General features: G+C 41.8%; 1 protein-coding gene across 2 annotated transcripts in view; it reads right to left on the reverse strand.

Annotated features, from left to right (window-relative positions):
* LOC144825254 (uncharacterized) overlaps window positions 1-25,814 on the reverse strand; it is a 233,785-nt gene that overhangs the window by 102,595 nt on the left and 105,376 nt on the right. For both annotated transcript variants that reach the window (XR_013609356.1, XM_078684095.1), the window contains one exon: window positions 24,947-24,981. Coding sequence is in view for 1 of the 2 variants with exons in the window: in XM_078684095.1 (XP_078540221.1) it covers window positions 24,947-24,981 (35 nt within the window). In the remaining variant the exon portion in view is untranslated. The remainder of the gene's footprint in view (window positions 1-24,946; window positions 24,982-25,814) is intronic.

Consider the following 25,814-nt stretch of genomic DNA (forward strand, 5'->3'; position numbering starts at 1 on the left):
GAACTTTCCACCACAGAAATGTGAGGAAAATGCGTTTTTTTGGTCAATTGTTTAGCTTTGCCAGGGATTCTGGGTAACAGAACCTTTTGGGAGGTAGTTGAGTCACCCCATCCTGAGGTCCCCTGGGTGTCTAGTTTTCATAAATGTATAGGTTTGCTAGGTTTCCCTAGGTGCCGGCAGAGCTAGGGTTCAAAAACGAAAGGTAGGCACTTTGCCAAAAAAGGGCCTTTCTTTCACTGCGAAATTGAGGTGCGAAAACGTTGTGTTTTGCGCTGTTTCCTGTCGCAGGCACTAGGCAGACCCAGGCAAGTGAGGTACCATTTTTTTCGGGAGACCTGGGGGAACACGGGGTGGGTGGAAATTTGTTGATCCACGCAGATTCCAGAACTTTCCACCACAGAATTGTGAGGAAAATGCGTTTTTTTGGTCAGTTTTTTTGCTTTGCAAGGGATTGTGGGTAACAGAACCTGGTCGGAGGCAGTTGAGTCACCCCATCCTGAGTTCCCCTGGGTGTCTACTTCTCAAAAATGTATAGGTTTACTAGGTTTCCCTAGTTGCCGGCAGAGCTAGGGTTCAAAAACAAAAGGTAGGCACTTTGCCAAAAAAGGGCCAGTTTTTACTGCCAAATTGAGGTGCGACCACGTTGCGTTTTGCGCTGTTTCCTGTCGCAGGCACTAGGCAGACCCAGGCAAGTGAGGTACCATTTTTTTCGGGAGACCTGGGGGAACACGGGGTGGGTGGAAATTTGTTGATCCACGCAGATTCCAGAACTTTCCACCACAGAATTGTGAGGAAAATGCGTTTTTTTGGTCAGTTTTTTTAGCTTTGCAAGGGATTTTTGGTAACAGAACCTGGTGGGTGGCAGATGAGTCACCCTATCCTGAATTTCCCTGGATGTCTAGTTTTCAAAAATGTATAGGTTTACTAGGTTTCTCTAGGTGCCGGCAGAGCTAGTGTTCAAAAACGAAAGGTAGGCACTTTGCCAAAAAAGGGCCCGTTTTGACTGCGAAATTGAGGTGCCACCATGTTGCGTTTTGCGCTGTTTCCTGTCGCAGGCACTAGGCAGACCCAGTCAATTGAGGTACCATTTTTTTCGGGAGACCTGGAGGAACGCAGGGTGGGTGGAAATTTGTTGATCCACGCAGATTCCAGAACTTTCCACCACAGAAATGTGAGGAAAATGTGTTTTTTTGTCATTTGTTTAGCTTTGCAAGGGATTCTGGGTATCAGAACCTGGTGGGAGGCAGTTGAATCACCCCATTCTGAATTTCCCAGGGTGTCTACTTTTCAAAAATGTATAGGTTTGCTAGGTTTCCCTAGGTGCCGGCTGAGCTAGGGTTAAAAAACTACAGGTAGGCACTTTGCCAAAAAAGGGCCAGTTTTGACTGCGAAATTGAGGTGCGACCACGTTGTGTTTTGCGCCGTTTCCTGTCGCAGGCACTAGGCAGACCCAGGCAAGTGAGGTATCATTTTTCTCGGGAGACCTGGGAAAACGCAGAGTGGGTGGAAATTTGTTGATCCACACAGATTCCAGAACTTTCCACCACAGAAATGTGAGGAAAATGCGTTTTTTTCCCAATTTTTTAGGTTTGCAAGGGATTCTGGGTATCGGAACCTGGAGGGAGGCAGCCGAGTCACCCCATACTGAATTTTCCTGGGTGTCTAGTTTTCAAAAATGTATAGGTTTGCTAGGTTTCCCTAGGTGCCGGCAGAGCTAGGGTGCAAAAACTACAGCTAGGCACTTTGCCATAAAAGGGTCAATTTTTAACTGCAAAATTGAGGTTTGACCACGTTGCATTTTGCGCCGTTTCCTGTCGCAGGCACAAGGCCGACCCACACAAGTGAGGTACCGTTTTTATCGGGAGACTTAGGGTAATTCAGATTTGTAAATCAACTGTTATTACCTATTGATTTTTCATGCATTTCTCCCTTCCCAATGAAAGACATTGTGTAAAAAAAAACTTTTTGAAAAATGACCAATAATTCTCATGCTAGTATGAGTATTCCCAATTTAGAAAATGTGCAAATATATACTGTTTCTAAACTCTATAATTTGTACCCAATTCAGAAATACATAGGTGTCTTTCATACCAATTTTTTCATGTATACATTTTCCAAGAATAAGTGCTCTTTAACCAGTAAATAATAAAATACCATTGCAAGTTGCTGCTCAGTTTGTGGCTCTGGGTTTGTCAAGTTCTTCGTGAAACTACAAGTCCTATATATACCCACAACCAGGAAGGTCAAACGGATGTAACGGTATATTGCTTTCAAACAGCTGTCAAAATTACAAGTAGTTACAGGTGAAAACGTTGAGACAAAAGGCTGTTTTTTTCAACTAATTTTCAATTATTCCAATATCTAACTGTTAGTTTCTATAAAGAAACCTTCATGGATTTAGACAAATGACCCTTTTCTGAATTCAGAATCTTCTCTACTTTTCGAAAATGTATAGCTGTCCAGGATCCATTATTGCTTTCAAACTCATTTCTACCATTAACTGAAAGGAGGTTTAAAGCTCTAAAAATAGCAAAAATAGGCTACGTCCCAGAAAAATGCCAAAACTGTGTGAAAAATGTTGGTTCTCTGACAAAAGAATGTCATTCCCTAAAAGCTGAGAAAATGGAGATTTCAGCCCCACAAACCCTTTTTTGATAACATTTTCAGGGAAAAACCCAGAGGCTTTCATTTGCAGCCCGTTTTTCCCAATTTTCTGGAAAAAACAAAGATTTTACTGTATTTTGCTTAATTTCTGGTACCTCTGCAAGGGAATCCACAAACCCTGGGCACCTTTAAAATCCACATGATGTTGGAAGAAAATGACGCAAATTTGGCGTGGATACCTTATGTGGTCAAAAAGTTACAGGGGCCTAAGCGCGCACTACCCCAAATCGCCAAAAAAAGGCTTAGCACAGGAGGGGAAAAGGCCTAGCAGCGAAGGGGTTAAGAGCATTAAGAGCTATTCGGGAGATTTATTCTTCCAAAGGAATTTGTTTAAGATTGAGTCAATTTTTTTAAATAAAAACTAGGAATGTGCACCAGGATCATAGACAAGAGATAAAGAATTAGTGGGGAGAGCATCATCTTAATAGAGTCTAGACGACCCCACCAGGAGAGGAAAAGTGGATGCCATCGATCAATAGATGCAGAGAGATTCTTGGAAAGAACATCGAAGTTTTCCTTTAAGGTTTCTGGAATAGTAGGGGAAAACCATAATCCTAAATATTTAATTTTAGAAGATTTCCAAGAGAAGCCAGTAGAGGTAAAATCCTGTTTCAAACAAAGAACATTTAAAGGGAGAATTTAGCATTTATCCGAATTAAGACGACATCCAGATAATTGCGAGAAGGTAGCAACTTGAGAAAGAAAAGGTGGGAGAGAAATAGAGGGATTAGAGCAATATAAAAGTATGTCATCAGCATAAACAGACATCTTAACATGGGAGGTTTCAAGTTTAAAACCAGTAATCCTGTCATCCAATCGAATTTTCCTTAAAAATATTTCTAAGGCAATAATAGATAAAAGAGGAGATAAGGGACAACCTTGACGGACTCCCCTGAAAAGAGGAAAATAATCAGAAGTTTTCCCATTAACAAAAATAGAGGCTTTGGGACAAGAATATAATAGTGAAATAAGGGAAATTAATTTAGCAGGGAACCCAATCCATGTAAGCGCCTGGAACATAAAATCCCATCCAATCCTGTCAAAAGCATTCTCAGCATCCAAAGCTATCACAGCAATGGGATAATCAAGGGAAGAAGCCTTACTTAAGATATTAAAGAAAACTCTTGAACTATCTGAAGATAGTCGGCCTTTGACAAAACCCAATTTTTCCCGGCCAATAATATTGGGTAAAATGGGGTCAATACGGAGAGCAAGGATTTTCGCAAAAATGTTATAGTACAAATTAACTAATGAGATAGGACGGTAATTTTTACAAAAAGATGGATATTTATTCTCCTTGGGAATTAAACAAATTACGGCTTCTTGAAAAGAGCCTGAAGATGACCCTTCCGTAATAAAAAATTATAAAGTGATAACAGATGAGGAAGTAGTGAAGACGCGAAGTGGGAATACAATTCAATGGTGAAACCATCTGGATCCGGTGCTTTACCTCTTTTCAGAACTGATATTGCATGTTTAGTTTCGGACATAGTGATATCTAATTCCAGCGGAGTAAAGTCGGTGTCAAGGGTAGGAGGAGGATTAATCGATTGAAAGAATGAGGAAAGTTTAGCAGGGGATGGTTGTTGCTCCGGCGTATACAAATTTTTAGAGAAGGAAACAAATTAATTTAAAATATCATTGTCCTTAAATAGCGCATCTCCTGCAAGATTGCGGATGGACTCAATTTTAATTCGTTCCCGACGTACTTTTAAATAATTTGCAAGGAGTTTACCCATCTTATTCTGGCCTCCATAATAACGACCACTGCTTTTTAAAAGATAAGAGGAGGCAGCTTCTGTAGAGGATTTATTAAAGGACATTTTTGCCGCAATAAGATTCTTTAAAGATGATTCAGAAGAAGAGCGGTAATAATCATATTCAAGTTTTTTTATATTTGCCAATAACTGAGCGTGTTTGGCCTCAAATAACTTCTTCTTTCGCGGAAAAAAATTGATGACAAAACCTCTGGCTGCCGGCTTAAAATAATCCAAAATCATTACTGGGGAGGATTCTGGGGTGGAATTAATAGAAAAGAATTCAGAAGCAAAAGAGATGAATTGGCCTATGAAAACGGGATCTGATAGTAGAGTATTATTAAAACGCCATCTAACAGAATTAGGTGAGAAAGGTATCAAATCAAAATCAACAAAAATTGGGGCATGATCTGATATAAGGATGGAACCGATCTCAGCATGCGAGACAAGTTGAGAAAGGGATTTACTGAGAAAAAGATAATCTATTCTGGACTGGGAGTTGTGGGGTGGAGAGTAAAAGGTATATTCTTGTATAACTGGGTTGCAAAGCATCCAAATGTCAATTAAAGCTTTGCGTCGTATGGCAGAGGTTAATTGTGAATGCATTTTAGAGTTGGCGAATTTCACAGAGGAACGTCTATCTAAAATAGGGTCTAGAATCTGATTACAATCACCTCCAAAAATAATATAGTCATCATTAAACATAAGGAGTTTATCAGAAACTTGAGTCCAAAACTTATTATCAATATTAACTGATGCATAGACGATGAATAACACCAAGGGAATGTGATTAATAAGTAATTTAGTAATTACCCAACGGCCATCAGGATCGCATTCCTGATGCAAGACTGAAGGTTGGTGTTTTTTATGACACAATATAGAGGAGCCATTTTCTTTCCTAAACAGGAGAAGAGGAAACGTGACCAACCCAACCTCTTTTCAATTTGGCTGCCTCAATTTCTGAGAGATGAGTTTCTTGAAGAAAAGCAATGTCAGTATTTATTCTAGCTAAGTGAGATAACACACGTTGCCTTTTTATAGGATTATTAACTCCTTTGACATTCCAGGTTACAACTCTAAAGGTGAACCATTAAAAACAAACATAAGCAATTGGTATGAAAACAGTAAAATAAGTATTTAACAAGTAGAGCATGTACTATTATTGTATCAACATTATAAAATTCAAGAACTTTATTCGGTTGTTTAAAGTAACAACCATAAAAGCATTACATACAAAACATATATTGACTCATACTTACATAGAAGAGATAAAAACAACTTAGAGTAGGTGAATTACAAAAAGAGTTACAGGCAAAATATACACTCAAAATATTAAAAGAGAGTTTTCTGGGAATATAATAAGGTTAGTATTTTACTGGAAATATAAATATTACCAGTACTGTTATCCTTCCATACTGTTCCTAAATTTTAGTGCTAATTTTAAAAAACTGCATACAAATAAAATACAATCACAGCTTAACATCTGAAGATAATAAAGTGCTGGTCTAAATTGAGAGAAATTAATTTTTTTAAGACAGGGTTTTAAGTATAGCCTCCGTGGTATAATATAAAATGGACAGAAAAATAAAAAGTGTGCCAGGTGTTGCGGAGACTTTTCGTCGCACCCGCAAGCCGGCAACACTTGTCCACGGTAGCATCCCTTAGGCACAGCCAGAAGTAAGTGAAATAAATCCAGCCGGAACCTTGTCAGCAAAAAACGATCATAGCTTGTCAACTGCCACGTCAAATACGGTTCTATGAGCAAGGATGTTTTTAATAGCACATGTTTTCGTACACTTCCTTTCTTTATTTCACCAGCCTCCCTGGCTAAATACCTGGAGGAGATGAACGCCTTCTTTACAAGAGTAACATCCAATTTCGTGATGGATTTTGGAGTCAAAAAGAGTTCGGGGCGCCCCATTTCATTAAAGCAATTGCTTAAATACTTTATCCAAGGGACCTTAAGCCTATTTTCCCACGTTAGTGCTTCCCTCAATATGAGCTGAGTAAGAGGTACATCATTATTTAGCCAGCAGTTTAGCCAACATACTAGAGGGTTTACCGCTATTTTATCACATAAAAATGGCATACCCAGCTCTTCGTGTACGGAAAAATTTTCTGTTCCCCTAGGAACCCTCAGTATCTGTTTAAGGAAATTATTTTCTACTATCTCCAGGGCTCCTAGTGGGGCATATCCCCATATCTCACTGCCATAGCATGCAGTAGCAACACTCTTGGCCTGGTAAAGTTGCAATAATGCTGCCACAGGACTATTGCCCATTTTTCTTGCAAAACCGAATATTGCTGCGTTTGCCCGGGTTACCTCTCCCTTTTTTTTCAGTACTACGGGTCCCCAGTTCAGTTGATGGTCGAACAGGACTCCGAGATAGGAGAATGTTTTTGTTACAGGGATTGTTGCCCCATTAACATTTAGGCAGTTTGGCTTTTTATTACCTTGGCCAACCTTCATTACGAAGGATTTAGAGTTGTTTATGCTCAAATCTCGAGATTTCATGAATGTAAAGAAGGAATTTAATAATGTTTGAAGACCGGTGGCAGTTCTGGACAAAAGGACTGCGTCGTCCGCATAAAGCAGAATCGGCAGTCCCTTTCATCCGATATAAGGATAGTCTACTCCTGTGCTTAAAAGGTGCTCTTCCAAATCATTTACATGTAGATTAAAGAGGAACGGGGCTAAAATGCACCCTTGTCGGACGCCCCGGTACACTCCAAAGTCTCTTGTCACATTTAAATCTTGTGTGTACCGGACGTTTGCTCTCGTATCAGAATGCATGTCTGCTAACAAGTTAATTAGATTCTGCTCTACGCCCAATTTCACCATGGCGTCCCAGAGCTTTCTACGGCTTACGCAGTCGAAAGCCGACGATAGATCCATGAACGCCATGTGAATTGTGCCTTGACGGGCCATGGTGTACTTCCCTATAATTAGGTACAAATTCAGACACTGGGTGATCGTAGAGTGGCCGGATCTGAATCCATATTGAATTGGGGATATTACTTTATTTTCATCTGTCCATGCGACTAATCTATTTAAAATTACTCCCCCCACTACTTTGACAACAGAATTAATTAATGATATTGGTCTGTAGCAGAGGGGGCTATTACGGTCACCTTTCTTGAACACGGGTACGATGGTGGATACCCCCCACGACTTTGGGCAACCAGAAGACACGGCCGCATTAAGTACGGCGGTGAGGACTGGTGCCCATAGCGATATACAGGATTTAAAAAGGTCCGGAGGAAGACCATCCTGTCCTGGGCCTTATTACCTGTCAGCCCTTCAATTCCATTTTCAACCTCATTTAATGTGAAGAGCAGAGAATTCTCCTTAAATTTAACCAACGTATTTTCTGCCTGAAGCTCATTGCTTTTAAAAATAGAACAAAAATGGTTTACCCACTCTTCCTCTGGGATATTTGTACCCACAGTAGAATTACTTGAACAATCAAACAGGGGTTTATTTATAATATCCCAGAACTTGGCACTGTTTCTCAGTGTTTCGGGATCTAAAAGGGACTCCCAAGCACTTTCCTTTACCTCTCTCTTTCGGGTAGCAAGGGATTTTTTATACCTAGCACGCATGACCTTAATACGGACCGAGTCTCTGGGTTTAGTTTTCAATGCATTCCAAAGCTCACGGCTAGCCTTAGAGCAGGCATTATCAAACCATTTAGGATTACTACTAGCAATCCCTTTAGCTGGCACCATTAACATCGACCCTACTGTTAAGGCAACACCCTCAAAGGCTGCCAGAATTTGTTGCGATGATGAGACAGGTGATATACATAGTGAGAGTTCAGAACTGCACAGGTTATTAATAGAAGTATACAGATTTTCACAGTTCACCATTGACCATTTTAAACGTCGCTTACCATTTATACACTTTATGAACCCACGATCCACTCATGGCTTTCGCTGCTCAAAGAATCCCCCACCCATTTTGATACATATAGGATTATGATCACTATAAATGCTCAATTGGATGTAGAAGTCCAGAACAGTGTTGGCAAGGTCAGCAGACAATAAAATGTGGTCTATGTATGATCCAGTTGCATGGCCTTTAAACGTAGGAATGGGAAAAAGAGATTGGTCCGCCACCGTAGACATTGCTGAAATTAGATTATTTTCATTCATTAGCGTGTTTAGTTCTGTTCCGCGCCGCGAGTGATCAAAGTGGAAGCCTTCCAGGCTGTTGCATCCCAGTTGCTCGATAACAGTCTCTCCGGGGTTTTCACACGGGTGTGTGTTAAAATCACCTACGATTAGTATTTGGCGGGGCAAATTCTCGGCATGTTCTCTCAGAAAATCACACAAAGGTTGTATGTTACAGTTACCTGTCTGATTCACTGCGTTATAGAAGTTAATCAGTGTGAAAGTAGTTTTACCCCTCCTTAGCTCCAAAACTTGAATGTTTCTATTTCCAGAATGATACTCAGCTTTAGAGCATATAAGAGCCAGGTTAACATAAATTGCCAAACCACCCTTTGCTCTACCGCTGGTTGAGGGTTCTGCGGGGATGAAAAAGCTTTGAAACCCCTCGATATGAACATTTTTTTCCACCAGCCATGTTTCCTGGAGACATATTACCGCATATTGTTTAACTAGAGACAACCATCCAATATCGCTAAATTTATTGAAAAGCCCTGCAATATTCCATGATATTAGACTTTCATTACAGGGTGATGATGAACACGGAGTTTTAGTGTCTGTGTTTACCTTTTCAATTGGGATAACGTGCGATGGTCCTATACATCTGTCTACCTGTTCTTCCACGAGATTATATATTATATCAGCTTGAGTAAAGACAGGGTTATGCATGTTTGATAAGTTTTTAGGTTGATCAATCTGGGCTGATGAAACAGTCGTCTCGGAGTTAAAACCATGCAGTACAAAAGTATTAACCTCATACCCTAATCCTACACCTTGTTGTATACAATTGTTATGATCAGGGGGAGACAGTGTATCAGGTAGTCATTCAACCCCTTCCAGCCCTCCCTGTCCATAGAAGGCGTCAAACCTATTGAAGATAGGGATGTTGTTCTGGTTATTAAAATGGGTAGGGTATTGATATTCATGTTGGTGAGTTTGATGTGGCCCTTCCCACCTTTCTAAACTAGACCCCCAATTGTTGACAGAAGCACCTGTGCCCCAACCATATGTTGTTCCATTCTGTACTGGCCTAGTAAAGGTGTGGGTTGTCTTGGGGTAAATCATACTTCGTTGTTTCTTACCAAAAAATTCTACAGTGAGTGGGACAATAGTACCTCTCCTACGTTTGTGGAGGGGGTATATTTGATAGGATATTGGGTAGTACAGCTGAATTTGTGAAGTTTAGAACTATACAGTCACCATTAAACTTTTTTGGGTTTTGCCCTATCCAAGATACCCTTCTAGCTGACCTAACCTCTCCTGCTAATTGTTGTTTTCCCCGAGGGGCCATCTGCATATTACCCAACAACCAATGCAGGGCCTTACTTGTCAGTGATGAGGGGGATTCTTTTTGGCCAGTAACCAAAGTGGGAACATTTGCCAGTACCAACACTAAGGGTGAGGCATCTTCTATAAATTGTAATAAGTCATTTTCTACACTTAATGTGGTCAATTCAGATGGTTTTGGAGGCGGATCTTCTCTTTTCACTAGGTGGTTATGGTCTATAGCTGGTAAATGTCCAGGAGGGTTGGTCTGTGCTTCATTTACACCTCCCTCTAACCCACTCGTGATATGCTCTATGTTTATGTTACCTAAATTTGTGACTATGGTTGATATGTTTGTCACCTCATCCGCTATCTTTTTTTGGGCCACCCCTAGTTTCTTTACTTCAGCGGTGAGCTTATCTTGTTTAGCCACCACCGGTTTAATATTTGCCTTCAGCTTACAATCAATCATATCCGCTATCCTATTTAGTAATTCATCATCCACATTTTGATTGTCACTAGCACCCCCTTGCCCCTTACTTTTGTCTCTAATTTTCGTTGGTGATGCAGCCCTTTTTCTCCCTAAACGAGACCCTCCATGATTTGTCTGAGCTTTTCTACACTTTCTAATCGCCCGTGTAACTGGCACAAGAATAGGGGGGTCTTCAACTGCCATGTCCACCTGTGTGTCCACCTGTATAGGGGAATCCTGTACTGTATCGTCAACCTGAGACTCAGTATCATGATCGTGATCTAATTCTTGGTCAGACTCTAAAAGTGCACTATGATTAAGAGTCACGCTATCACGTATCTCAGTATCTGGGACTTCGTTTCCTATATCCTGGGATGGTATATCTACCCACGGGGAGTTTGGTGGTGGGCTCAGGGGGTGCAGAATAGGGGATTGACTTAATCCTAGTGACTGTCTTCTGTCACTATTGATCTTAGATACAACGTGTAGCATATAATTATCCATAGTGTTTGCCGCAACGGCAGGAATCTTTTTTGGCATCCTAAATAGAGTTAGTTATACCACAAAATCTATACCATACAAATCAGGTTCAACGCTATGAAAGATAAAGGATAAAATAGTAAGCCTCAATGTGGTTACAAACAAAACACAGAATGTCTTACTTTGGCGGGGTAACTTGTTGGCAGCACGGGCAGTATGTCGTGCCCAGTCCAGTCACGGACTGTCTAAGACTGTCCGCCCTTTTTCCGGGCTTCGTCCGGCGTCCCGCACACGCGTCCCGCTCTGCTTGGGAGGGCGGGCCTAAATAGGAGGAGTAGGGGCGAGAAGAGTCACCAGGTGCGCTGTGTTGAGCGTGCGCAAGGTCCCCTGGTACTCGCAGTCCCGACCCCTGAATGCAATCCGTTGAGGCCAAGGTCGAGGTCCAGATTTCAGATAATTAATCCCCCTCTACAGGACTCCAAAGCTCTCCGCACCAAAAGAAGACTGAGTCCGAGTACCTGTCCCAAATGACAGCTGCGAGTGGCTCCCGCGAAGCGGGGGCCGCGAGCTGTAAATGCACGGAGAAACAGGGAGGAGCAGGGGCGGGAAGAGTCACCAGGTGCGCTGTGTTGAGCGTGCGCAAGGTCCCCTGGTACTCGCAGTCCCGACCCCTGAATGCAATCCGTTTAGGCCAAGGTCGAGGTCCAGATTTCAGATAATTAATCCCCTCTACAGGACTCCAAGGCTCTCCGCACCAAAAGAAGGCTGAGTCCGAGTACGTGTCCCAAATGACAGCTGCGAGCGGAAAAGAAAGTAGAAAGGAAACGTTTAAGTGAAAAAATCAGGAGCCTCATTTATGAGGCCGTGCGTCACTTTTACGCCGCCGGTGCGTCACTTTTTGTGACGCACCAGTGGCGAAAAAAATGCGCCTCGTTGCAACATATTTACAAATAGGTAAATGCGTCACTTTCTAAACCCCTGCGTTACATCATACCTGCGCCAGGTATAATGTATGCAAGGGGGGTGTATTGACGTAAGCAAGGGCCGTAGAAGTGACACAGTGAAATCTATGAGATTCCACTGCACCACTTCTAGGACACAAATGCGTCAAATTCTTACGCCTGCCTCACAGCAGGCGTAAGACTGATGCAGGCCCTTTCACATGGGGCTTTCCCCATGTGAAAGGATACATTGCTGGAGTTGCATCACTTTTGTGACACACTCCAGCAATGCGCCACTTTTGCGCCTACAGATACGTCAGAAATACTGACGTATCTGAAACTCCTTGCGACATGATGCGTCATACTGTAAATATGACGCATCATTGGTGTCGCAAGGGGGGTGCAGTGAAAAGTGACGCATCGCTGTTTTCACGCAGCGATGCGTCACTTTTCATAAATGAGGCCCCAGGAGTGAGAAAATGAGGAAAAGAAGGAAAAGAAAGGTACTGTGAAATATATAGAAATGGAAAGAGCAAATAAAGAGAAAAAGATAGAAGAGGGATAGAAAAGGATATATCTGAGGAAAAGCAAAACAAATGAAAAATAGAAAACAATGTGGAAAGGAATAATCTGTCATCCAGAGTGAATAGAGTGAATAGCGGAAATAGGAAAGGAGGAAGAAAGGGAGGACAAGAAAGGGGAAAAAAAGAAAGGTAAGAAGAACAAAAAAGAAGGAAACACAGAACAGGCAAATAAAACAAGAGAGACAATAAGTGAAAAATTATAAAAATGCCAAAAAGACATACCACAGAAAGACAATGAAAGCGGGGGTGCAGGAACCACATAAGGGGAGGAACACACCGAATAGGAGACTCCAAGAGGATGTGGCAAGAGGAGAAAGAGCCTCCGGGCACAAACGAAGAAGTCGTACATCAAAAGGGATCACAAAGCTGCACCCAATAAAAAGAAAGCAAATGTTAGGAGGGTAACTCAAGACATGACAAACTGCAGCGACAAAATGCGGCAAATATAAAGAGATAAACAACTCAATAATAATTGGGGGGTGTCCATAGAGTCATCTCTGCAGTAGTCACGGAAACGTTGAAGAAGGGCAGGGTCTTCGTAATTTGTTGTTTTATTATTGTAGGTCACTTTGAAAAGGCAGGGGTGGAAAAGTCCATAACGTGCATTCAGGGAGCACACAGCAAGTCTCATATCCAAAAATTGTTTGCGGCGATCCGCAGTAGTTTTAGCGTAATCTTGAGCAAAAAATAGATTTGAACCATTCCATGTAATTTTCCCCTTCTGTTTGGCAGCTTGAATAACTTTAAGTAAGTCTGTATACTCTAGGAAATACAGGATAACACCTCGAGGTTTCGTCGGAGACGATGAGAAGCTGGTAGAACGAGAAAGCTGACCGGGGCGATGTGCTCGCTGGATATTCAATGAAGGAGAAGGTGGAAGACCAAGAAGTGTTGGCAGAAAGAATTGAAAATAAGAGATGAGATTAGGCCCTTCAAGACTTTCCGCAAGACCGTAAATATGTAGGGTATTGCGTCTATTGCGGTTTTCCAAATTTTCAAACTGTTGTTTAAGAGACTGTATTTCTTTCTGCATCCCAGGAGCCTGATCCGAAGTTATCTGCACTGAAGTAACTTTCCGTTCAAGTTCAGCAACCTGTTGTTTCGTAAGAGTCCACTTGTCCTCAAGACTCTGGAGGCGAGTGTTAGTTTAAATCATAAATGGTTTGAGTGCGCGTATTTCTTCAAGAAGAAGCTCCATGGAGATGGATGAAGAGGTGTTAGTTGGAGAAGGAGGGTCCGCCTTCACCCGTTTACCTGATGTGGAAGGAATCTTGGAGCTAGGTTTAGAGCTCGAGCGGAATTATTAGGAGAAGAACCTTTTATTCCAAAGGATTCAGTACTGGCATCATCCCCATCATCTTGTAACACACTAAAAGGATTAACATCTTGAAGTGGCACGCAACTAGATGGCAAGTGCTGTGTATTGCTGCATTGAAAGCGAGCCATCTACCAAGAGTAGAAGTGATGGTGTCATAGAAAATACTGAAAAACTATGGAAAGGAAATGATAAAAAACTAATTTGCACCCAAAATAAAATCTTTATCCATATATGGACTCATCTAGTCGAAAATGAGGAGAAATTAGTGACAAAAAGTCTCAAATTGCAGTGAGCATAGCAAAATTCGAAGTATGAGGAAGTCATCAGCAACTAAAATGGTGGCCAGTGAAGCAGCAACCTATGCTGAGGAGACATGAAAGGAAAACTGCTCATAGTATGGAGAAACAGCTGACTTGCCAGAGGAATTATAGTCCCACAAAGAGAAGTGAAAGCATAACGACTTTCACTGCTGCAAGATCTTTTGAGGCAGAAAAATAGGAGAAAACTGTCACGGGACGCACAGGGGGTCACAAAGTGACAAAATGGCAGCCGCGACATTACTGCAAGCCGCTGCCGAAAATACAATGACGAGAAACCACCATGCGAGCTCACCCCCTGTTGCCGCTTCAATGTCAGTCGATGCTGCACATATTCCGCTGACAGTGGAGAGGTTTTGGAGTTCTCCAAGTCGTGGTGGGCGCCCGGAGAGGTCCCATCGCCTTACGCCTTCTCGGAGCTCTCCAGAGCGGCGCCCATTCCCTTCGGTGCCAAAACCACGCTCGCCAGAGTTCTGGATCTTTCTGCTTTCATAAGTTTGTTGTTCAGACAGTTGGGGGAATGTGTGTGAAGGACTGTCTTATAAATGCATCTTCCTTCAATGGAAAGCCAGTCTCGGAACTTGAGGGCTGGTGTGATGTGTTCAAACAGTTTGACACCTGTTATGAGCTGGTCCGCCATGTTTAGGACTGTCCTTAGGGGGGGTAGGTGAATTTTTTGCATTCTTCTAAGATCGCGTTCCTATAGCCAAGTTAAGAGAAGACTAGAGATTTTACTACTGTCTTGAAATCATCAGGGGGAATGAAAGGTTTAATGTTCTTGAGTGGTTTTAGTGAGTAAAGCACTCCTTTGGCAGTTTTTTTATGTGATCCTTCATTGACAAGTTCTTGTCTAGGGTGATGCCTTAGGACATTACCGTGTTGGACAGGAAGAGGGAGCAATTTTTGGCATCCAGGTTCTTGACTCAGTCATGGATTGGTAGGTGGTTAAGTTTAGGGGACAACAGTATTAATTTGGTTTTGTTTGGGTTTCAAATTAAACCAAGTTTGTATCTTGGTTAGAGTGGCATTGAGGTGAGATGTCACTGGCTGATTTGATTTTGTAGTAGAGTTGCGTGTCATCTGCATGTAGGTGATATTTGACTCCTCCTTGGTTTAGGATGATTGTAAGGGGTTCCATGAAGAGATTTAACATGGAAGAGGGGAGAATAGAACCTTGGGGTACACCAAGAGTGGTTCATGTGGGCTTTTGAGAGACATGAGTTGATTTTAATGTGTTGCAATCAGTGTTGAAGGTAAGATGCAAACCATTATTGTACTGTGCCATTACAACCAGAGCTCAACTTAAGTGTCTCAAGTAAAGCTGAGTGATTTACAGTGTTGTAAGCCGCTGACAGGTCAAGAAGGATGAGAAGACATGCTTCACCTTAATCTAAGGCTCTGTTGATATCATCTGAAATATTGAGCATTGGCAGTTTCAGTGTTACAGCCTTTTCTGATTCCTAATTGGAAGGTATCATGGAGGTTGAAATCACCTTATTGTTTGTTAAGTTGTTAGAGAACGCACTTTTCTATAAAGTTACGGCTGGGAATGGGAGATTGGAGTTAGGTCTGAGCGGGTTGAGATCCTATGGGTCTCCCCCTGTTTCTTTTAATAAGGTTGTGATTTGTCCTATTAGGAGAGATTCTGGCACATAGCCAGAGGTGAGAGATGAGTTAATGGTTTTTGTCCAGAAAAAGACAATGGTGTGGTTGAGATTTTGTACTATTGTGGAAGAGAGGTGATCCATAGTGTGGAAGTTTGAAATCAGACCAATTTGCATCGTTTTTCAGTTGATTGAGATCATGGTTGTCCTTAGTATAATTTAGGTCAATTTAGTAATTAGTGAGCATAGTGTGGCATGTTAGAAGGGAAGGCGGATTTGCGACTTGGATGAAGGATTGATCATTTTTTGTCTTTATCTGTGAAGAAGCTGGCAAGTTCTTTGCAGCGTTTTTTGGTGACATTATGTTGTGTAGGGTAGTTTGTCTTTTAACAATGTTGAAGAGCTCCCTCAGTCTATTCTTTGCATGGTCTAGTTTGTTGTGAAAAAAGAGGCTTTTGCTCTAAACATGTGTTTTTTATATGACAACTGTGCTGCTCTAAAAGGAGCTAGGTTCATTGTCGAGGGGGTTTGTCTCCATGTCCTTTCTGTAGGTCTGAGTTGTCGCCTCTCCTTATTATGATCAGTGATGAACCAAGATTTTGATTTGCTATAGTTGGGCATGAATCTTGGTTTCCAGTTCAGGGACTGGGACTTGTTTGATGTCCCTGGTACAGTGCTTATGTTTGTCAGATTGTGCTGGTTGGGATCTGCATTTTGAATTCATATTAAATTCATATTAAACAATATGAGGTGGTGGTTGGACCAGTTAATGGGAGAGATCGATCAAAGTAAGACCAGCTCATTTCTGGTGATAATTACATCCAGAATGAATCCTTTAATGTGTGTCATTTATTTCAAGAAGGTTGGAGAGGTTCAGGACTGTGGTGTCTTCTGCGTTGTTCCAGTGGATATTGAGGTCACCCAGGAATACGTCCTTCATGTCCTTTAGGGAGGATCGTGTAACTAGGTCGGATAGCTCTTCAACGAAGGGGGCATGATCACCAGTAGGATGGTAGATGGTGTGTTGTTTGATGGGAGAGGAGCCTTTGACTGTAAGTTTAACTCCAAGGTACTCAAAGTCAAGTATTTTGTGGTTCGTAATATGGAAAGCTGTATTTCTTCTTTGTGAATGATAGCTAGTCCACCACCGGTTCTTATCGGTCGGTCATGTCTGATGATGTTGTATCCTGGAGGGTTGAGCAGGTCTAGAATGGGGGTAGATATTGGGAGTTTATTGTTGAAAATAGTACAACAAATGCCCCTCCACACCACTGTACAAAACGGGGTGGTGATGGATGGAGCATCTGAACCAATCAAACACTCACACCCATGCAAAAGATCTGGGTTTAATCCATCACCGGTCCTAGGAAGCTTGAATTGGGTCCAGGGAAGGCATGGCTTGGCAGTTCGGGCTGTACTGTTCCCATGAGGCACAGGGTCAGACTGATTTGCATATGGCCATATCTGAACTGGGGTGGCAGAGTGGGCTAAAGAACGGTGATGGATTAAACCCAGATCTGTTGACTGGGTGTGAGTGTTTGATTGGTTCAGATGCTCCGTCCATCACCACCCCCTTTTGTACCGCTTTGATCGCCATAAGTTGGCAGGGTATGCTCAGACGTGAGTCCCTTGCTCACTTTGCCACTGGATTCAAGCAAGCCTGGCTGAAGACGGTGTAATGCCAGAAACCGGTCCTAGGAAGCTTGAATCCGGTCCAAGGAAGGCATGGCTTGGCAGTTCGGGCTGTACTGTTCCCATGAGGCACAGGGACAGACTTATTTGCATATGGCCATATCTGAACTGGGGTGGCAGAGTGGGCTAAAGAACGGTGATGGATTAAACCCTGATCTGTTGACTGGGTGTGAGTGTTTGATTGGTTCAGATGCTCCGCCCATCACCACCCCTTTTTGTACCCTCCACAACACTGGCACTTTTTCCCCATGATGTATGGGTATTTTGTTTATTTTTACTGTCCCTTATTGACAGGTTTTTCTTCGTTGTGAGAGAGACCAAATAAAAAGCAACCAGACTGCTCACTGTAGATTGGTTGGATGCTCAGATGGCTATCATGTAATGGCCTGTAATTATTCAGGTCATTGGAGGAGCATGATGGTGCTGGAGTAGGCTCTAACGTCAACATACATGAGGATCACCTAGCTCTAAATTGGCCGGGTGGACCGTGAGTTGGACAGAGGGTACTTCATTACCGTTGCAAGGGAGTACCCTCTGCACCGAACTCTAATTCACTCCCTAAGTGTTGAATATTCAACATATGCTTTATTTATCCATGAAATTCAAAACAATAATTGCTCTTGCATTTGCCATAAACTAACCTTAAGTACAACTTCGAAGATACTTTGCATAAAGTTATCAAGATGAAGAATGAAACAATCAACAATCCTATTAAAATGAAAAGTATCAAAACAAACCACATATATGCACAACATCTTACAATACAAAGTCTATTTTCTAACAAACAAGGACTACCATACCTAGACTCCATAGTAAGAACATTAATATAAAAAAGTCTATCTAACAAAAAATATATATATATACCATAAAACAACATAAATACATTCTCCAAATAATAGTTATTTATAAATATGCTTAAAAAGGGTTTTAAAAATCAGTCTGAAATATTTACTAACTGTTAGCCCTTTCAGCCTTAGGGTGGTCTTCCCCCCAACTTTTTGCCTTCTCCTCCATATTTTTGTGACCTCATTTTTGCTGGCCCTTGGATTCTAAGCACTTTACCAATGGGATCCAGTGCTAAAGTGCATGTTCTCTTCCCTCTAACCATGGTGGAATAGGCTTATACTCAATAGGCATATTTAATTTACTTATAAATGCCTAGTAAAGTGGCACTACATAGGCTTAGGGCCTACAATTTAAAGGATACTAGTGGGTCTGCAGCACTGGCTATGCCACACAATTAAATAGGTAATTAAAAATGTCTCAGCCTGCAGTTCCAGAGCCTGTGTATGCTGTGCTAAACTACCATTTTGACTTTTCCAAAGTAAACCTTTTACCGGGCCCAATTCTTCCTTGTTAATACATACAAGCCATGACAGGGTACAGTGTTTTTAAAAAGATAGATGTGTAATTTTACATGTCCTGGCAGCAAAAAAACTATTTAAATAACTTTTGCCTACTGCAAGAAATACCTCTCTCATAGGATAACATTGGAGTTGCCTTATTACATTTTATAAGTGTAATTTTTGAATGGAAAGAGGTAACTTATTTATGTTTGGTGTCTCAGCTATCTGAATTTAAAATCCTAGCTGATGCAGAAGTCAGATTTTGAAAGACAATTCTGAAAAAGCCACTTTTAGAAAGTTGCCATTTTTGTGACTTAGTAATTTGGTTCCTGCAGTCTGTCTCTGGTCATATGACTAGGTGTAGTTGGCAGTTGGGCTTTGTGTATGCTTTCTAGAAGGCTGCACAGAGTGGGAGCTTAGGGGTGATTGGTTAGGCCATCAGTGGCAGGATAGGAAGGAGAAGCTCCGCCAAGCTTTACTCACACCTCAATGGGCTTTGTTTTGTCTCCACACAAAGGACTGCATAGCCCCTGTAGTTAGTCTGGAGCCAGGGCACGGATTGCAGGGCATCTGTGCACTTCAAAGGCATGCCTCAAGATCCTTCTCTTCACTTCAAAGTTACCACTGTGTATAAAAGAGGGACCTCAGACACCAACTCTTAAGTACACTTCTGGACTTGTGGATACTCTGACAGGAAGAAGGACTGCTGTGCTACTACAAAGACTGTCACTCAACCGGACTGTTAATCTAAAGCTGCCATACTGACCTGCTTCCGGCTGCCCTCCTGCCTGAGGAAGAAGAACTGGACCTGCAATTTCACCTTCAAACCAGGACCCAAGAGTCAGACCCTCAAGGATTTAGAAGTTTTGCGATTTGCAAATAATTGTGAAATTGGCAGGTTTGTAAAAAGCATGGCAAATTTGGAGAATACAATCTGATATTTTTTTACATTTTGGGTAATGAAAACCTAATTTACACATATTTTCAACTCTCAATTCCCAGCTTCTTGGAAACAAGGACATTTTCTGGCCATCATGTGGGTAGTCTGACACAAACTGAGGCTGGGCAATCGGTTGGCAATTGTGTTCCAGGTAACAAGATATGTTATAGGTTTAGGCACCTTGCAGCAGTTGGTGCAATATGTGGCTGATTTTGTGTCCCTAGAACCATGAAGAATATTGGTTCAGCTACAGACGCTTTACACAAAGTTATGTTGAATTATTCCTACAGGGTTTATGTATGAAAACTTTAAACACTATTATGTTTAATTGTTCTGTCAGGGTTTGCGTATGGAAACTTCACATGGATCTGCATAATATTAATAATATATATACATGAAAGAGATGAATAAATTGGGCTTTTTATGAGTATGTGTGAAGTGATGACCTAAATTGTGCATGTGTACCGAAATGAAAAGGTTACCCTGTGATTTTTTGTAGGTTTAGATTCCTTGTTGTAAAGGGAAAATATACTATTGTATAAAATATAAAAAATACAATTGTAGGCTCTCAGTTTGTGACATTTGAATTTTGTTATAGGAAGCTCCTCTGTACTTTTCTTTGTGCTCTTTGACACTCTTACGAGCCTCTATCAGAGCATTAATTGAGACACATGAACCTGCTAACAATATAACAGTGTTAGTGTTGCATTAGATTTCTCCAACAACATTACCCCAGATATGCTCACTCTTCTGAGTCTCTAAAGTATGTTCTGTAGTATTTCTCCCTGATCAACCCCCCTCAAACAGCCCTGAAGAGCTTTAGCTCATGCCACAATACATTTAGCTGCGATCTACCTAATGCCCAGAAGGATTATGAGGTGTCCACTGAATGCAATTTTTTGTAGGTGTGATTTAAATAAAAACAAGCATTAGCAATGCAATAGATCTCGCATTAATTAAGTTTGAGCTATTGGCATTTACTAAATATTGCAACACCAATTGCAACAAAAGTCTATAAATTGTAGGCCTAAAAAATGTGTATTTATTTTTGTAGCAATGGTGGCATGCTGCACTTTAGATGAATATGTTTAAAAGTAAAGTGTGCCATACTGCGATTGCTACAATAGTTAATTGTGGATGCGTTAAAAATTGATGTGTGCACTGATGACTGGTAGTGTGTGTGCCTGTAGAAATTTTGCACTGATGGCTGGTGGTGTGTGTGCCTGGTGGAAGTGTGCACTGCCGGCTGGTGGTGTGTGTGCCTGGTGGAAGCGTGCACTGATGGCTGGTGGTGTATGTGCCTGTTGGAAGCGTGCACTGATGGCTGGTGGGGTGTGCCTGGTGAAAGTGTGCACTGATGGCTGGTGGTGTGTGTGTGCCTGGTAAAAGCATGCACTGACGTCTCAAGGTGTTTGTGTGCCTGGTGAAAGCGTGCACTGATGGCAGGTGGTGTGTTTGTGCCTGGTGAAGGCGTGCAGTGAAGGCTGGTGGTGTTTGTGCCCAGTGAAAGCGTGCACCGATGGCTGGTGATGTTTGTGCCTGGTGAAAGTGTGCACTGATGACTGACGGTGTCTGTGCCCAGTGAAAGTGTGCACTGACATTGTGGTTGTGTGTGGTGGTGTGTTTCGTTGTGTGTGTGTGTGGTTGTATGTGAGGTTGTATGTGTGGTTGTGTGTCTGGTTGTGTGTGAGGTTGTGTGTGTGGTTGTGTGTGTGTGTGGTTGTGTGTGTGTGGTTGTGTGTGTGTGGTTGTGTATGTGTGGTTGTGTGTGGTTGTGTATGTGTGGTTGTGTATATGTGGTTGAGTATGTGTGTGGTTGTATTTGTGTGGTTGTGTGTGAGTGGTTGTGTATGTGGTTGTGTGGTGTTGTGTGTATGGTTGTGGTTGTGTGTGGTTGTGTGTGCGTGGTTGTGTGTGTGGTTCTGTGTGGTTGTGTGTGTGTGTATGTGGTTGTGTATGTGTGTGTGTGGTTATTTGTGTGGTTGTGTGTGTGGTTGTGTGTGTGGTTGTGTGTGGTTGTGTGTGTGGGTGTGTTTGTGTGTGTGTGTGTGTGTGTGGTTGTGTGTGTGGTTGTGTGCGTGGTTGTGTGGTTGTGTGTGTGGTTGTATGTGGTTGTATGTGTGTGTATGGATGTATGTGTGGTTGTGTGCGGTTGTGCATGTGGTAATGTGTGTGGCTGTGTAGGTGTGTGGTTGTATGTGTGATTGTGTGTGTCTGGTTGTGTGTGGTTGTGTGTGTGGTTGTGTGTGATTGTGTGTGTGGTTTATGTGTGTGTTTGTATGTGTGTGTGGTTGTGTGTGTGGTTATGTGTGTTGTTGTGGTTCTGTGTGGTTCTGTGTGGTTGTGTGTGTGGTTGTGTGTGTTTATTTGTGGTTGTGTGTGTGCTTGTGTGTGTGCTTGTGGTTGTGTGTGTCTGGTGGGTGTGATTGTGTGTGTGGTTGTGTGTGGTTGTGGTTGTGTGTATATGGTTGTGTGTGTGGTTGTGTGTGTGTGGTTGCTTGTGTGTGTGGTTGTGTGTGTGGGTGGTTGTGTGTGTGTGTGGTTGTGTGTGTGGTTGTGTGTGGTTGTGTGTTTGTGGTTGTATGGTTGTGTGTGTGGTTATGTGTGTGGTTGTGTGTGTGGTTGTCTGTGTGGTTGTTTGTGCATTTGTTGTTGTGTTTGTGGTTTTGTGTGTGTGGTTGTGTTGTTGTGTATGTGGTTGTGTGTGTGTGTGGTTGAGTGTGTGTGTGGTTATGTGTGTGGTTATGGTTGTGTGTGGTTGTGTGTGTGGTTATGGTTGTGTGTGGTTGTGTGGTTGTGTGTGTGTGTGAGGTTGTGTGTGTGCTTGTATGTGGTTGTGTGTGTGTGTGTGGTTGTGTGTGTGTGGTTGTGTGTGTGTGTGTGTGGTGTGTGTGTGGTTGTGTGTATGTGGTTGTGTGTGTGTGTGTCGTTGTGTGTGTGTGTGTGTGTGTGTGTGGTGTGTGTGGTTGTATGTGTGCGGTTGTGTGTGTGTATGTGGCTGTGTGCGTGTGCGGTTGTATGTGTTTGTGTGTGGTTGTGTGTGTGTGGTTGTGGAGTTGAGAAAGGAGTCTATAGTGTTGTGGGAGGAATGGAATAAAAGCAGTAGGATCTTAGAGGTTAATTTAATAATGGGCGTAGTGTGTGTGTGGTTGTGTGTGTGTGGTTGTGTGTGTGGTTGTGTGTGTTTATGGGTGTGTGGTTGTGTGTGTCTTTGTGCGTGTGTGTGTGTGTGTGGTTGTGTGTGTGTGGTTGTGTGTGTAGTTGTGCTTGTGGTTGTGTGTGTGATTGTGTCTGAGGCATTGATACTAAAAGCATCTCAAAATAAAGGAACACAAACATCGAGTTTGTGGAAAGAGAAAGCAGGTTGTAAGTCAAACGAGCAGCAGCAAAGCATTAACACAACATGTTCTTTGATGTTTGATGTTTGATGTTCTTTGAACGAAAACATCAAAGGGGCACCGTGAAAGTGATCGTGGGCAAAAGTGATCGCGGGTGCCTAATGCCTCTGAACTGGGGTGGCTGAGTGAACTAAAGAATGGTGATGGATTAAACCCAGATCAGTTGACTGGGGGTGAGTGTTTGATTTGTTCAGGCGCTCCGTCCATCATCCCCTTTTGTATCGCTTAATGCCTCAAAAAGCATTATAAAACCGTAGCGTGCATGTGCACTTAGCTGTTGCATAATGTTGAAAACATTTGGATGTGTATTTTGGCAAAATATTCTATTCGTTATTCACGGACGCACTGCTCCCAAAAAAACCCGTCTTTTCATGTGTGTTCGCAGGAGTGTCTAATAAGTAGCACAAAAGCTCTAGTTTAATTCAAGAATATATTTTTGTAAGCAAGTGTCCAAAGTTCATTTCGAGCGACAGTGAGAAACACAGCACTTTAGCATACATTTCTGTGATACGTTGGACAAGTGAAAATATTGTTGCCCTATTGTTCCCGTGAGATTTGCTGTTTAGTGACAAAACAAACAGCATTTATAGTTGACAAATATTAGCTAGGGGCTGCAGCGGGGGAGAGAGGAGGAGGGAGTTGTGCGCGATTGCGCGGGGTGCAAAAGCAGTTAATGAGCCATGACGACTCGTAAATGAGATAAGAAAGGCAGGGGGCAGAGAGGAATATGGCTGCTTTGCGCGCGTCCACGCCTCGTGCACTCTATGCCTCGTGCACTGTAGCTCTATGCCAGCGGTAGCACTCTGAATACTCCCTTACTAAATGTTTCTCTAGCAGCACATGCGCGCTGGCTCAGCGAGACCTAAAAATGTCATTCATTTTTCTGTGTCACCGTGCAGTAGTGAGACAGAGTAAAGTGCGTATATTATTTTAGGGCAAACCCAAGTCTTGTGGGAGGGGGCAGTGTGGTTGGGGGCGAAGAATGTCTGGTGTTTTTAACTGATAAGGAAACCTCACTACACCAGAAGGGGCGTCATTTAATTTTGAAAGCCAAAATTGCTTTCTAGTGGCCTTACATCTGAGCGTCAGGGTTCCCCAACAGCTCCGACACCCTGTTTGCTCAGAAGTCAGCACCAGTCACCGCTTCGCACAGCAGCATCGACAGTCCTTGAGATACCAGCATTGCAAAGCGCCAGGTCGCCCATCCGCAATGGCTGGCTAGCTCTTCACGCCACTTCGACTGCCACCCGCGACTTTCTCTTTGCTCCCAGCGACCCTCTCCAAAGTGAACGGAACTTTTGCCATAAAATTTGAGATGGTAAAACTTCAGCAGGACTAATCTGGGTCTGTATTCAAGCCATTCTTCTTCACGGTCGGCCTGAACTTTTGACGTTGCCCAAGTCCATCTCAACTAGATAGATAGCCATGGTTGCTGCTTTATGCTTTTAGGCTCTATATTGCAGTTTATTTTTTTTAAAATACACAACTCCGGTTTCACTGATTCGATCTTTGTCATTTTGGTCTTGTTTCAATTATTAAATTCTGTTCTATGTTTCTAACATGGTGTGGGATATTTTTGTGTGGTGTTATCACTGTTTTACTGTTTGACATGTTGCATAACTACTTCACACATTACCTCTAAGTTAAGCCCGACAGCTCTATGTCAAGCTACCAGGTGCTGAACACAGGTAAATTTGGGGTTTGCTTCTGCCTTACCCTGACGAGGATTGTGGTTGCTGCCTGACCAGGGCTTACCCCTCACTCATTCAGAAACCCAATTTCTAATGCTAATGTTCAACAAAACCCACTCACAATTGATAAATAAAAAATATTAAATAACACAAACAATAATTGTAAAAATTCACACTACATAATTCAAAAAGCAAAAGTATATATACAGTACATAAACAGAATGTCAAATATTAAATCCATAAAAACAGTTTTTTAACACACTAACATTTCCCACGCATTAAAAAACTAAATAAAAAGTAACTTACATTTCTTTAATTGAAGTCCATGAACTCAAGAAAAACTGTAACACAACAACCATAAAAAACTTTAGAAATCCTTTAAAATGCAAAAATGTACACAATAAAATAAAATATCCAATCAAAAAAGGAATAATCCAATGGCTCGATTTAAAACCTCAAGAATGAAAATATAAATAAATGCACAATATAAATAAATGCACCGAATAGTGATATATAATATTGTATTATATAATATATGTATATTATCTATAAATACACCATTTGATTATAAATAAATGTGTGCACCAGGAAAACTGAAAAATAAAGAAAATTAAAAATAATATTGGATAAAATATGTCCATCCCCCCAATTAGGATAGGGAAACATATAGCTGTTTTTTCCTGTCCGTCACCACCAGGCAAACCCCAGTGGCAAGGGACAGTAAAAAACAATAAAATGCCCCTCTCACCATTATCTTTTTTTTATTTTCAAAACGAAAATTCTGCTTCAGGATTTTCTATTTCAAAATAAAAATGGAAACAGATTGGTGCAAGGCTTCGTTAACCAAAAGGTGTTTGGGGAGAAGTACATGTAGGTGTTGGGATATTTTGTAACTGTACTCAAATGTGTAAGTAGAGTCACCACTACAAAAGTTTATGCTGCTATAAACAGATAGACTATAAATGGGTAGCAGGATTTAGCTAGGATGGGTTTATATTTTGACCCGGGAGCAGTAAATCCAATAGCTTTAGGTGATTCGCAGTTTTCAAGTATACATCATATCTTGTCAGACGTAGAGATTTTGAACACATTTCCTCAAGTATTTAGAAGAAATGAGAGAGTTGGTAAAGGTTTTGAGCATCACATAAAGCTTAAGCTACCTGTTCAACATGTT

Source organism: Lissotriton helveticus, chromosome 3_1 (assembly GCF_964261635.1).
Source record: "Lissotriton helveticus chromosome 3_1, aLisHel1.1, whole genome shotgun sequence".
NCBI lineage: Eukaryota > Metazoa > Chordata > Amphibia > Caudata > Salamandridae > Lissotriton > Lissotriton helveticus.